Source organism: Hemitrygon akajei, chromosome 31 (genome assembly GCF_048418815.1).
Source record: "Hemitrygon akajei chromosome 31, sHemAka1.3, whole genome shotgun sequence".
Lineage (NCBI taxonomy): Eukaryota > Metazoa > Chordata > Chondrichthyes > Myliobatiformes > Dasyatidae > Hemitrygon > Hemitrygon akajei.
This window is the reverse complement of record NC_133154.1, coordinates 15004860-15020657: the sequence shown is the minus strand read 5'-3', so window position 1 is coordinate 15020657 and position 15798 is coordinate 15004860. Positions and strand designations below refer to the sequence as shown.

Sequence of the window (15798 nt, the reverse complement as noted above, 5' to 3'; positions counted from 1 at the left end):
CCAGGTTCAACTTAAATATTTCACCTTTCATACTAAACTTATGACCTCTAGTTCAAGTCTCACACAACCTTAGGGGGAAAAACATGCATATATTTACCCTCTCTGTACCCCTCATAATTTTGTATACCTCTATAAAATCTCCCTTCATTCTCTTATGTTCCAGGAAATAAAGTCCTAACCTGTTCAACCTTTTCCTCAAGCATTGTAAAATTTCTCTACACCCTTTCCTGTAGGTAGGTAACCAGAACTGCCCACAATGCTCAAAATTCAGCTTCATCATTGATTCATACAACTTCATCGCAACATTCCAACCCCTGAACTCAGTAGTCTGATTCATGAAGGCCAATGTACTAAAAGCTCTCTACCTATGATATCATTTTCAAGGATTATAGATCTGTATTCCCAAATTCCTTTTCTACTGCACACCTCACTGCCCTTTTACTCACTGTGTAAGTCCTATTCTAGTTTGTCCCGTCTAAGTGCAGGTACCTCACACTTGTCTGCATTAAATTCTATCTGCTATTTTTCAACCCATTTTTCCAGCTAGTCCAGCTCCCGTTGCAAGCTCTGATAGCTTTCCTCGCTGTCCACCAAACCCTTCAACTTTGTGTCATCTGCAAATTTGCTGATCCAGTTTAATACGTTATCATCTAAATCATTAATACACATGATAAACAACAACGGACTCAGCACCAATCACTGTGGCACACTACTAATGACAGGCCTCCAGTCAAAGAGACAATCATTTACTACCACTCTCTGGCTTCTCCCATTATGCCAATGACGGATCCAATTGGCGACTTCATCCTGAAAGCCAAATGGCCTAACCTTCTGGACCAGTCTCCCATGCAGGACTTCCTCAAAGGACTTGCTAAAATCCATGTAGACAATGTCTACCACCTTTCCTTCATCAATCCTCTTCGTAACTTCCTTAAACAATTCTATAAAATTTGTTAGACACAATCTGCCACACACAAAGTCATGCTGACTATCCGTAATCAGGCCCTGTCTATCCAAATATTTACCTATCCTGTCCCTTAGAATACCTTCCAATAATTTAGCCATGACTGACGCCAGGCTCACTGGCCTATAATTTTCTGGCTTATTCTTAGAGCCTTTCTTGATCAATACAACATTTGCTATCCTCCAGTCCTCTAGCACCTCACCCTTGGCTAATGACATTGTAAATATCTCTGCTAGGGCCTCTGTAATTTCTGCTTCCTACAAGGTCCGAGGGGACACCTTGTTAGGCCCTGGGGATTTATTCACCCTAATTTGCCAACTACCTCCTCTTCTGTAATCCAAATATGGTCCATGACCTCACTACTCTTTTCCTCAGTTCTTAGACTCTGTGTCTGTCTCCTGAGTAAATACAAATGCGGAAAAAATATTTAAGATCTCCCCCATCTCTTTAACCTCCCTAGATAACCACACTGATCTTCAAGAAGACCATTTTTGTAGCTGATTGAGTTTTGCAACCAATTTATCTAACTATATGAGTGAGCTCCTTGCTTACTACATTAAGGCATTCTGGTATGTCAGTCAAGGCCTTATATTTCTATTTATTGGTCATATCTTCTTGTAATACAAGTGTATGGGACATTGGAAAAAATGTTGAATTTCCCCATGGGGATGAATAAAGTATCTATCTATCTATCTATCTAATTCTCAGTTATTCTTTTAATATTAACATTGATGACAAGTTTATAATAGAAAAAATGTCTTAAACTGGACTCAACAAACATTAAGCACTTCATTAAAAACAGTTTTTGATAGATGAGTTTACAATCCCGTATTTTCTTGGGGGAATAAGAGAAGTGAGACGGGAAGATATCCCAAATATACATGTTTTCCATCTGCTGAAATTAAATGCAGGCAATCTTCAAACTTTTTTTTTCCTGCTGAAGTCTACAGCATCAAACCATAGATATCAATCACAGGAAAGGGAGAGGGAAAGAGACTGAGTGAGGAGATTTGAAGTTGGGTTCTCAAATAAAGTTCAAAGGGGACATTTTTGAGTTGTGGGAGATTTCTAAAAGCCAATAAATCTGGTTGGTTTCAACTTAAAATAAAAACTTCCTAAAATTCTTAAGTCTTTCTAAAAGACTGATGTGACCCAATGTCTTCTGAGACAGATTCCTTGTCTGTTAAAAACAGAAATGGGATAATTAGAGCTTGGTTTGGAAGTCAAATAATTTTGCTAAATATCTTCCACAGAGGGCATGCAGCTGAAACTACCATCTTTTATTTAGATAACTAGCTGGAAATTCAGGACTCTGTTGTGAGGACAGAAGCTTTAAACTGTCACTCAGCTGACTGCAATCTAAGAAAACTACCCTTTGCCTCAAGGCTCTTAAGAGTCCTGTAGGAACAGCCACCTTCCACAATTTCCTGTTGGCAGGCATGTTTTCTGTAATTGGGTGAAACAACTGCAGGAAGAAGAACATGCATATAGAAATTCTCCACATTTTATTTAATTGATTTTATTTAAATATGCATTTCTTACAATTACTTCCCTGAGTAAGTCTTTCAATGTTCTAATTTGTTACATGAGATTAAAATTGTAGAGTATTGTTAATTGTTTTTATTAGGATTTGAATGTGGTTGAATGTTTATGAAGGTCTGCTTGTGTAACTTAACACCTGAAGAAATTCTGTAACAGAGACTGACAGCTCCAGCTGACATTGGCATTTCAAAGTTGTATGGGATTGAGCATTGAGTGCAGAGTTGAATAAAGGTTTCACTCGAGGATTGTGGGGTGAAGATGTCAGGAAGTGATGAAGAAGATGGAAGTAGCAAACTGGAGATGCTATTGAGTAATAGGAGTTGTACGGAGAAAGGCGACTGGCAGGTTTCTGGGGAATGAAAAAGAAAGTGACAAATTGAGGAATGTAGTAACTTATCATCCATTGATGAAGGCAGTAGATGCAATTTTAATAAAAGAAGGAAGGAAGAGTGTTACTGAGGTATTACTAAGGTATTACTGAGTTTTGAATGAGGACTGGTTTCTGATATCAATCCAATTAGATTAACTAAGGATTTTTAAGAAGGAGATATTGTGGACACAAGACCTTTAAGAATTGAATTGACTTCATTTCTTACATCCTTCATACAAAGCAGTAAAAATCCTTACGTTACTTCTCCATCTGAATGTGCAAATTATAGTATTTTGTAATAAATAGTGTGTACTGTAAGATATACAACAGAACAGTCAATATAGCTTAGAAATACAATTGTGCCAGCATGGATTAATCAATCTGATGGCATGGTGGAAGAAGCCGTCCTAGAGCATTGGCAATCTTAGGTGTTTTGTACAGATAGTAAGCAACATTAACAAAGCTTTAGGGTTAAAAGCTTTGGGAAGAAGAAAAATAACACTAAGTAATTATATTGAAAGACAGTGACTCTGGGGAGTAATCTCTGGAGTGTCTCTAGATGTATCATGGACCAAGTTAAAAATAATTTAATGGGGGGGGCGAGCTGAACACTCTAAGTGTTTAAAAGGGTTTTGTGGTGGAGTAAGAACAGGTAACTTATCAGGGTTGATTAACTTTGATGGAAAAAAGTTGTCAGACAGGGTTAATTTAAGCTATATGAGTTATATGGTTTGAGTCTATGTGCCACCCCCTCTGAGATGTTATCAGTGCCAAAGGTTTGGTCATGTAGCAGCTGTGTGCAAGGGTAAAATGCAGTGTTGTAGATGTGGTAGAAAACATGATGATGGTAATTGTGGAGAAGGTAATAGGCTAGAATGTATCAATTGTAGATGGGAACATAGCTCTACATAGCAGGGTATTCTGTATATAAGAAAGCAGAGGAAGTGCAGCGTTTTCTGGTAGAAATGGGCATATCATATGCAGAGGCTCTTCAGAAGGTGCAGAAGACAATGTGAATAGGACCTATTAACATCTAGAAAACAGAGATAAAAGTCAGTGTGTAAAGTGCATGATTTTATAACAAAGGATTTGTAGATTGTTGATGAACTAACATTTCTTTCTTTCGTGGCAGATGTGGTAAACTGTACAGGACAAACTAAAAGTAGAACAGAAAATATTAAAATTATATTAAAAGTTGCAGAAAAACATCTACAGATATTAAGACTCAATTCTAGAGGTTAATAATGGTGCTGTACAGGGAGTAGTAAATAATATTCATACTTCAAAGAAGGTTGTTAATGTTATTTCTTTTTCCTTTCTCTTTTTTTTACAATGGAATGCTATAAGTTTGTTAGTTAATAGTCAAGGGTTTTTAATGCTCATAGCAGTATGTGAGGTTGTAGTGACACAAATATGAAAGGGATGGTGGAGGAAGACCTTCTGGAAGAAAAGTATTTGGTGTGTTTGAATGATGCTCAGTAGGTGGTGGTAAATCACCTTACAATAGGGGGAGGGGAAGAAGAAGAATAAGAAGAGGAGGAAGACGAGGAGGAAGAGGAGATTATCTTAGTGATGGCATTTCTGACTGGTCCCACAAATGAGTAAAAACATTAAAATTGTTGCCTTTGAGGTCTGGGACCTTTTTTTTTTAAGTCATAACATTGAAACCAATATCTAAACCTTTCAGTGGACTTATGCTACAATTGGATAATTGCTCCCAAGCAGGAGAGAACTATGAGTGGGCAACCCAGCTGTCGCAGGAGCTACAAGTGATTTGAGTGATTTTAACTCTGACACCTGATTTCCACCAAGAAGGTAGAATAGAAGTACCATTCCCTTCTCCACTAACATACCAGAAGAGCAAAATTATGAATGTATTCAAAAACAAAGACAAGAACTTTGAACTACTGAGAGAGCATGCAAATGACAATGAGATTTAGTGAGCTGAAATACATCAGAACTCAGGCAAACTTTTGACTGGTGAGAGATGACATTACAAGAAACAGGAATAGTCTCAGCGCAGGTCAATGGGAGTAGGCAGTTTAAATATTTTGGCATGCATTAGAAGGACCGAAGGGCTTGTTTCTGTGCTATACTTTTCTGTGACTCTTAAGATTGTCATTATGAGTAGATGGACTGACAATGGGCAAGTATTTATGCTGGTAATCTAAATATGCAACCATCTTACACAATAGTATGTACTTAATGCATATTAGTAAATAAAAATCACCTGGAATATCTGCATACACAAGTTCGGGAGCATACTGCACTGGAGAGTGGACGAGTATGGAAGTCATGCATTGCACACTTATAATCTGCAGTATTTCATCTCTGTTGAGCAGCAACTGAAATAAAGTAAAATGCTATCTTAATTGTAGTTTAGCTTTCAACTACCATCTCTTCTTGGTTGTACTGACCAACAAATGATATTAAAGTCACCAATGAAAGAACATAACTGAAGTAAGCCAAACTGAAGCTGTGGCTTTAAAACCAAATCAGAATCTAGATATCCTGCAGCACAGCACATAATTCAAAGGGCGAAAAATCATAGAACATATTTTCAAAGAATACTTCAGTACAACCTTCAGCACTTGGACTGTTCATCTTCTTCCTCCTCCTCCTCCCCCCCCCCCCCATTACAATTTGGAACTGGCAATAATTATGTTGAGATAGTGTAAATTAATGTTAAATCGTAGCTCTCACGGGTTCAATAGATCCCTGCTACAAAGAGTTATAGTGTAAAACTTATTTCAATAGCTATAGGTGCCATTTTAGTTCCTTGATGAAGTAGCACAAGTCATGCCAAGTCATATTGCTGAAAAAGTTAGCACATCCATATTTAAGGCTTAGCAAAAGGCTGCAGAGTAGGGAGTAGGGAGATCAAAATAGCATTGGGCTAATTTGATGTGAACATTCCTATTTATGAATTTAATGCTTGCTCTGTAACTTAGACATTTAAGCACATGTCCAGCAACAAAATGGACCCTTGAACTGGAGCAAATGTTGAATGTTTGTTATTAGTCTTGTAGTGAAAAGCATCAACCTTTAGATGCCACATCAGGGTTGGGTCCGCAACATAGTGCAACAGTGGCTGTATACCACTTGCAAGTTAGAAAGGATGAACTTTAAATTCTATACAACAAATTCATTAATCTGGTGCAGATTCCACTGCAGAGACACTTTACTTTTAGGCAGCCAGGTACACGGACTATCATCTGCCATTGCCTTGGTTGAAAATTACATTCATATCTAGTATCTGTTAATGCATGCAGACAGCACCTCTATCCTATAAATTATATACTATTGGCTAAAAACTATGTACATTACTACTTTATAAATGTTAAAATAGTGCTTCAGGTAATCCAAATACTGTTTGTGAAATTCATATAACAATAACATTAATTGCTTGAATAACAGAATAGTGTTAATAGGATTAGACTGAGATCTGACACTCTCAGTACAAGTTCTGATATTTAACTCAGCAGATGCTATCTGAAATCATTTTCTAAAAAGACACTCCACAATCCAATCAATACTTTTCTAGCTATTGCAGTATATTTCTACTGAACTTATAGATGCAGTAATGATGGAAAGATTCTGGTGGTCAGATCTGGAGGACAGTGGTCATAGAAACCATCTTCTTTGAATATTTGGGCTACAAAACCCCTCTAGGGCTATAGCCAGATACTTGTACGAAGAGGTTACGTACGAAATCCCCAGTGTTGTCTATTTATGACTCACTTTGGGAGAGCAATCCAATGCAACCAATTTCCTGTGCTCATTCTGTCTTTCCTGAAAATGTACACAAATCGTCTTTTCGTGTATGAAATTTGAGTGACTTCCTTAATACAACAATGGACAATAAATTGTGAGATATGGCACAGATGAGTAGTGGTTTGGAATGACTCAGAAGCTAGGACGTTGTACATTCTTACTATTTATGCACTGTTCACTAGAAACCATTCATGTCCTGCACAAAAGGGAGTAAGGTTTAAGTTATGCAATGTAATTATCATGATCAGTGAATATGTAAGACATGAAGCTGTGTTAAGTGCATGAAAGTGCAACTGGGTATTTGGCCTAGAATTTGCCATGTGTGTTGAGTGTTATCATACTGTGCAGCAATATTCTATTATGCATAAGACTCAAATATTGTGCACTGTAGAACAGGCCTTACACAAGGAAAACACAAGGTGTTTCCTATGCAGGCACACCAACCATGGGGATTGTAGAAAAATGCATATAGGTGAAGATTATTATTGGGGATGGGTAGTGAAAGGAGACTATCACAGGAAGAAGACTGCAATAGGGAAAAAATCACAAAAGGGAGAAATTATTCAGCAGTGTAACAGAAAATCATTGATGGGACAGACAGGAAAAGTAAGTGGAAAAGAGACAGTGAAAGACTGCCAACTAAAGAAATAATAAATGCAACTTGGAGAGAAGATAGGGGAAATAATGGAGATCCTGTAATCATCATTAACATGGCATTGTGAGGTTGGGCACATAGTAGTAACTAAGAAAAAAACACTTACAGGGGAACCCATCTGAAAGACAACAGATGACTGGGCTCCCCAGCAGCTTTCTAGGTATGACTGAACTCCTTGTAAGTTGATAAATAAGTTTATTATTGTTACATGTACTGAGGATGAAAAACTTTGGTTTCCATGCCATCTATACAGATTATTTCATTACATCAGCACATTTAGGTAGTAGAAGGCATAATCAATAACAGAATGGAGCACAAAGTTTTACATTTATAGAGAAACTGCAGTGCAGGTAAGCGATAAAGTGCAAAGCCATGGCAACATTAATTGTGAGGTCAAGAATACAGAACATCTTACTGTACAACAGGTTTGTTCAATAGTCTTATAAAAGCAGGATAGAAGTTGTCCATGAGCCTAGTAGTACATACTTTCTGGCTTTAGTAACTTTGAATTTCTGCTTGATTGTGGGGGGGGGGGGGGGGAGAGGGTGCTGAGAAGAAAGAACATCCTGGGTGGGAGTGGTCTTTGATTATGTGGCTGCTTTACTGAGGCAGCAAGATTTACATACAGAGTCCATGGAAGGGAAGCTCATTTTCATGATATGCTGAGCTATGTTCACAACTCTCTGCAGTTTCTTGTAGTTTCAGGCAGAACAAATGTCACACCAAACCATGATAGGATGCTTTACTGCATCTATAAAGATTGGTGAGGGTCAATGAGGTCATACCAAATTCCTTTAGACTCCTAAGAAGTAGTGCTAGTGAGCTTTCTTGGCCATGTGGTTGGATCAGGACAGGTACAGAGCATATTTCAACATTCTAGATAAATCCTGTTTTAGGATGGCTTCTGCTAGTCAGTACAATATTGCTTATGATGTCTCAACCATGTTTATATAACTCTTTGTAATCACTACAGATGCCCAGTAGCTTCCACACCAATCCACACATCATCGTCTTACTGTGTTCTTCCATCACTGTCATATATTTAACTGGTACAATGCAGAGTTTGTGAGCTGGTACAGTGAAATCCCAACCATACATAAATCATTCTCAACAATGAGGAGACAAAATAGTGTATATACAATAGTTTTAATCTTGTTGCGATCATAGTCTCAGGCACTGTGATTAAAACAAACAGCTCTCAACCATCTTAGCACAAGGACAATTTAGAAACTTCCAAATGTCAAGTTTCTCTCCTGCCTTGTCAGGAAACATCTTAGTGGCCCAACTAATCACAACAACCCTATGATCAAAGTCTAAGGGCTACACCTTCCTTAACTGCTCACAAATGACTGCAGTGGTACAGCTTGTTGTCTGTGCTGTCATGAACCATGCTCCTGCATGAACCATGACCTGTAGATGGTGCCTGGCATCCTTTGCCTGCTACTTTTATACACCATTTTACCAGAATGTGGAAAATGCCATCTAGCAAGGAGTCAATTATCATGTGGATGGTGTTCCCACCCTGAGCAGTACATAGCACTGAAATAACACAAGGCTAATGCGGAAGATTAATTGTAGACAGGTGGGTTCTAGGTGATATAATTTTGGGCAATAATTACTTTTTAATTTGAGAATAGTTCTTTATGAAAATTGCTCCAAAGCAAATAAGATTTTACTGTGATCAGTACAAGAACTATTCATGCTATGTTTAACTGATTATCTACATCACAGTTGTGGTGATGGAAGAGGTGACCCGTGATTTGTTTTAGTTTCATTTGATTAACAGTGTATTAGGCTGTTAGCCTGGCTACCACAACTATTATGGTGTGCTCAATCTGAGAAAAGTCCTCTGCTAGTTTGGCCATCAATCACTAAATTATTGGCATAAAACAGATTACAGACAGCAATTCCACCTCTCAGTTTCACCACAATCAGAGTTTACTAGGAAATAAGGGAAACAATTTATAGATCCTCTCAAAGTCTCCTTGAATAAGTATACATTTTCCAGTGGTTTGTGGAAATTCCTGATCTATGACCAATCAAAATGGGAAAGGAGCATTCAGGATAACATTGATAATCTCTGATCCAATGATTAAGAACAAACAAAAGGCTAGCAGAAGCTCACTGATTCCTGAATTAACCAACTGACTACCCTGCTATTTAACTCCATCTCCACTCATGGCAGAGGCTACAAATTCATAAACCAACTTAGAAGTGGAGCATATGCAAGTCATCCTTGAGCCCAAGAGAATGCTGAAGAGAGAAAAAGGAGATTGACACTGATAAAACTAGATTGGTTTGCTATTAATGCCAATGTTTAGGACAGGATGCCCAATTACTTCCATGAGATGAGCCATTCCTAATGTAAATACCTGCAACTGCATTTTTCCTCCAAGCTTGACATGAATGCACTTTTATATAAGTAAATAGATTCTACAAAGCAAAATGGTCCCTTGCTACATTGCAGATCCTCCAGAGCAAAGTTCTATGATTGACAGCATCATCTGCTGCTGAATGGTTGATGGAAGTAGCAGCAGTGTTTTATTCCTTTTCCTAAAAGCTACCTTCAGAATCAGAATTAGAATCAGGTTTATTAACACTGACTTATGTTGTAGAATTTGTAGTTTTGTGGCAGCAACAGGATGCAAAACTTAAAAGTTACCACAGGTTACAAACTAAATACATAGTGACAAAGACAAAGGTAGTGTTCATGGGTTCATAGCTGCTGGTGTGGCTTCTTTGTGATTGCATCAATGTGTTGCGCCTAGGATAGATCACAAGACTGATGGTGATGACTCTGGGTCTTCAGGCTCCTGTACCTCCTCCCAATGGTAGTAATGCCAAGACAGTATGTCCTAGATGCTGAGGGTCTTTAATGATGCATGCTGCCTTCTTGATACATGCGTCTTTTAAAATTATCTTCAATGGTGAGAACAGTTATGCTCCTGATGGAGCTGTATCTGAAACTTTCTGCAGCCTCTTTCAATTCTGCATATTAGAGCCACCATACCAGGTGCTGATGAAATCAGTCAGAATGCTCTTCACCCTACATCAGTAGAAATTTGCAAGAGTCTTTGGGACATATAAAAATCTCCTCAGACTCCTAAGAAGGTAAAGCTGCTGGTGTGCCTTCTTCATGATTGCATCAATGTGTTGAGCCCAGGATAGATCCTCTGAGTTGCTGACACCCAGAAACTTGAAGCTGCTCTTCTTGTCACCACTGACCCCTCAAATTAAAAGGGGTGTGTATTCTCCCAACTCCTCCATCCTGATGATTAATTCATTCGTCTTAATGCCACTGAATTTGAAGTTTATAGATGGTTTTTGAGCTGTGCCTAGCCACACAGTTATGAGTCTAGAGAGAGAACAACAGTGGACTAAACACAAATCCTTGTGGTGCGCCTATAGATTATCAGCAAGGAGAAACGTTACTATCAATCTGCACTGACTGTAGTCTTCCAATAAGGAAAGTAAGAATCCAGTTGCAGAGGAAAGTACAGTGGCTCAAGTTTAGAAGCTTGTTAATTAGTAATGAGGGGATGAAAGTGTTGAACAGGGAGCTGTAATCGATAAACAGCGTATGCCTTTGCTCATCTGGGTACATTCAGTATGTTACGTGACCACTGTTTGGTACTGTGGGTGTCACTTTAAAACACTTGGATGAGGTGGGACTATGACATCATTGTAACAAGCTGCGGGGGGAGAGGGGGAAGGGGAGGGGGAAGGGGAGGGGGAGGGGGGAAGAGGGGGAAGGGGAGGGGGAGGGGGGAAGAGGGGGAAGGGGAGGGGGAGGGGGGAAGAGGGGGAAGGGGAGGGGGAGGGGGGAAGTGGGGGGGGAGACAGAGAGAGCGAGTGTGCGTGCAAGCAAGCTTTGGACTGCAAGCAGGAACAGCTCACTATGATATGGGTAAAGTCTGATACTTTCCCATGCCCAAAGGATTAGGTCGATTAATGGCACACAGTGCACATTGGATATGTGACTGTCACATATTCATCCCATGGGGATGAATAAAGTATCTATCTATCTATCTTCATATGACCCATATGTGGATTTTATTGGAGTATCCTGTGGCAACCACTGTTGTTAATCCTTACCTGGATTCCGGTGTGTTAAGTGGTAACCACTTGAGCAAAGGGATATTCCGGGAGTGTCACTGTTGGGATATTTCTACGTAAATTTTGGAACAACTTGACGTATAAGATCTTTGGCGACTGTTACTTTGTTTTCCCAGCGTGGAACCTGTGGAATTCTTCATGATTGCCTTCTCTCTACATTTTAACATGGATTTACAAATCTCTTCCCTCATTTATTCCGTGGATTACTAGACCTTTTCTGGTTTGCCATCTTAAGACTTTAAGAACTGTTCCTAAACTTGACAGTTTGGGAGCCATACACGCATAACACTATTAACTTCTGTTTATTTTGTTTAATTTTCTATATTATGAGTAGATACTAATAAAGATAGTGGTTTTAACATCAAAACCTGACTCAATCTGTGTCCTATTGCTGCTGGTACGTAGCAAGTAAAATTCAGCATTTTAGTTATTTTGTCAGAGGACCCATAAGAAATATTTGCAAAGGTGGCACTGATCCACTAAGTATCACAAAATGTAATTAAAACATTACACTACTGATAAGATTTTGAAAAAAAGTAAGTACCTTTTGATTGAGAGAGACATTTATTTGATGAACTATGGGTGTTGTGAATTCCATAGCATCTGGTAGACCACAGCTTTAAAACTTGCATTAATTCAATCACAGTAATGCTCTATATAATTGACACATATTTTGCTCCTGTCCTCAAATCTTCTTGTGATAAAGGCCCACACACCATTTGTCTTGAATTTAAAAAAAGAAACTGCTAGAGACACTCAGCCAATCAGAAAGCATTCCATTTCAAGTCAACGACTTTTCATCAGATTTGGAGAGATTGCCTTCCATTGCCCTCTGAGAGCTTGCATGTTAGCCTTCAGTGATGTGCAGAAGGATATCTTGGTCTCTTTGAACATTTCCCAGTCTTTTACCATTTAAGAAAACAGTTTTCTATTTTGTGCACCAAAGTGGATTAGCTGTGATCTACCACATTAAAAAATATTCTCAGCCATCTGGCATCCATTTGGAGAAAGGTGCCAGATGCATAAATAATTTGGCTGCATGAGAATTCAAAAATATTATTGCACTTCAAAAATATTAATGAACTATGTATAATCTCCTAGTTCTTTTAAAGAACAATGTTTTACCCCACAATTCTATATTTAAAGGCTAAAGATTATCATGGCAAAATGCAACAAAATTAAATCAAATGTATGTCTGTACAATCACATGAAATGCCAGATCCTCAAATGGATCAGACTACTATTGTACTGCCATTAAGTATATAAATGTAAATAAACTAATAGAGCCTGCTCACACTTACTTTGCTGAATATTTGAACTAAGATTCATTATTTGAGTTTATTTTCATAGAAGTAATTTTGCCAGTTGCATGCGAATTCTGGGTGCATGCATACAAGATAAATGTGTTTACTACATATTCTATCTGCTGTGCTTTATTTCACTCACTAGGTTATCAATGTCCTTTATATCCCCCTCCTAATTAATAATCCTAACTAGTTTAGTGCCAAGAACAAACTTGGAAATATGGCATTTGGTACCCTCATCCAAATCGTTGATACAGAATGCAAACTGTTGTGGCCAAGCATTGATCCCTGCGATACTCTACTATTCACAGCTTGCTAACTTAAGAAAGCTGCTGATTCCCACTCTTTGCTTTCTGTCAACAAATCTTAATCCATTCCAGTATATTACCCCTAATACCATGTGCTCAATCTCTCAAAGTCCAACACTATCCCATCGTGAATGGTGGAATTGGGTAAAGCTGGCCACCAGGGCTCTTGTGAAGCTGTACAGGCCAATCCCATTCAGAAACATTGATGAACTTCAACCCAGACTATTGACTTTGTGAGAAGAGGCTCCTTATCGAGTGAACACACAAAGCAGCGTAGAGAAAGTCATCAGGATCCTGCACAGCCAACAACTCTTTTGCTGCCAAAGTTTGTATTTACCTTGGGTATCCGGAATGTGAGAATCACGTACCATATAGGAAAATCCACCATCATAGCAAATGAGATGAAAAGGTACAGTCAGTTCTTGGATTGAGTGAGACAAGATGGATGTCATCTGGAGAGACCCAACTGACAGGTGGGTTAAGTATCATCTCAGTAAGTAAATAAAAAATTGAGAAATGGGATTGCTGGAATTGCTCAGAGTAATTAGGCCATGCAGCTTGAAGCGCCAAAAGGCCTACTCCAGGGCTGTATACCAATAAATAAATAAATATATACATACATACATACTCAGGCCATCAGAGCAATGATGCACCACATACAGAGGGTGCAGCCTTCACAATGACATTAGATGCATGTAGAGCCATGAGATTGCGGGGGAAGCCATCAGTTCCAGAATCATCACTGCTAGCTTTAAAACAAAGCACAAGATAACTGCTCAAGTTATCCAATGTAACACACCATCAAATGATGCTAATGAAAAAAACAAAGATGAATTCTACACGTACTCAGTGGAGTCATCAGCAGAGAGAAGGAAAAAGACCTGACTATTCTCATGGGAGATTTTAAATGCCAAAATAGGTAGGGATAATGCAAGATATAAACAATCATGGGGAAACACGGTCTCAGAGAAATGAATGAAAATGGGGAATGATTTGCTGAAACTTGAGTTAACTTCAAGCTAGTTATTGGAGGAAGCTTACTCCCACACAAGTAAATACACAAGGCAACATGGATGTCACCAAACAAAGTAACAGGGAACCAGATCGACCACATATGCATCTCAAAGAAGTTTTGAAGATCGCTCCATGATGTAAGAGTGAAACATGGTGCAGATTAAGTATCAGACCAACATCTTCCAATTGCCAAAGTACAGATGAAGCTAAAAAGAAGCTACGCACCACCCAACCAGCGACTGAAGTACAATGTCAGGTACCTGAAAGGCAAAGGGACAGCTCAGAGATTTGCCCTCACATTTTTCTACAGGTCCCAGGCACTTGAGAACCTTGATATTGAAGACAAGTGAACCACTTTCAAAAGGCAATAAATGAAACTTGTGAGGAAGTGCTGGGGAAAAGGACATTTGAGCATAAGGAGTGGATTACACCAGGAATGGTGAAAACCATCAACAAAAGGAGAACACTGAAACAAAAATGCAATAGAAGCAGAACTAGAAATGAGAAAGTGGAGGCACAAAGAGAATTTGACAGAGAACACAAGGAAGTAAAGTGAAACATTAAGAGGAACAGGAGAGAGTCCATCAACACCTTTGCATCCTAAGCAGAAGCCTCAGCAAATGGGAATATGAAAGAATTATACGAAACTGCCAAGAAACCAGCTGGCAAATTCACCCAGATCAACACTAAATGAAGGACAAAGATGGAGATCTCCTAACTGAAAAAAAAACAGCTCCAACATTGGGCACAGTTCTTCAATGAGCTTCTGAACAGAAAACCTCCTTCAGAAACTCCTTTAATTCCAGAAGCACCATCAGACTTGGATGTCAACTATGCCAAACCAGCAAAGTAGGAAGTTGTACAGGCAATGAGGTTAAGGTCAGGAAAAGCAGCTGGCTCAGATGGTGTTGAAGGAAATCCTAAATCCTCAGCAGATATCCTATACACTTTGTTCTGCAACGTCTAGGACAAAGAAGAGATACCACTAGAGTGGAAGAAAAGTTACATAATCAAGCTTCCAAAGAAAGGTAATCTACGAGACTATAAAAACTACAGAGGTATATCCTTCAAACACGAGGAAATCTGCAGATGCTGGAAATTCAAACAACACACACAAAATGCTGGTGGAACACAGCAGGCCAGGCAGCATCTATAAGGAGAAGCACTGTCGACGTTTCGGGCCGAGACCCTTCGTCAGGACTAACTGAAAGGAGAGATACTAAGAGATTTGAAAGTAGTGGGGGGAGGGGGAAATGCAAAATGATAGGAGAAGACCGGAGGGGGTGGAATGAAGCTAAGAGCTGGAAAGGTGATTGACAAAAGTGATACAGAGCTGGAGAAGGGAAAGAATCATGGGACGGGAGGCCTCGGGAGAAAGGGGGAGGGGGGGAGCACCAGAGGGAGATGGAGAACAGGCAGAGTGATGGGCAAAGAGAGAGGAAAAAAAAACTAAATATGTCAGGGATGGGGTAAGAAGGGGAGGAGGGGCATTAACAGAAGTTAGAGAAGTCAATGTTCATGCCATCAGGTTGGAGGCTACCCAGCCGGTATACAAGGTGTTGTTCCTCCAACCTGAGTTTGGATTCATTTTGTCAGTAGAGGAGGCCATGGATAGACATATCAGAATGGGAATGGGACGTGGAATTAAAATGTGTGGCCACTAGGAGATCGTGCTTTCTCTGGCAGACCGAGCGTAGGTGTTCAGCAAAACGGTCTCCCAGTCTACGTCGGGTCTCACCAATACATAAAAG

The 15798-nt window shown here is 39.2% G+C and overlaps 1 protein-coding gene across 1 annotated transcript in view; it reads right to left on the bottom strand.

The window, feature by feature from the left end:
* Nucleotides 1-15798, bottom strand: part of LOC140719000 (meiosis inhibitor protein 1) — a 156048-nt gene that overhangs the window by 82404 nt on the left and 57846 nt on the right. Inside the window, exon 10 of the mRNA XM_073033308.1 lies at nucleotides 5107-5221. Within this exon, the coding sequence (XP_072889409.1) occupies nucleotides 5107-5221 (115 nt within the window). The remainder of the gene's footprint in view (nucleotides 1-5106; nucleotides 5222-15798) is intronic.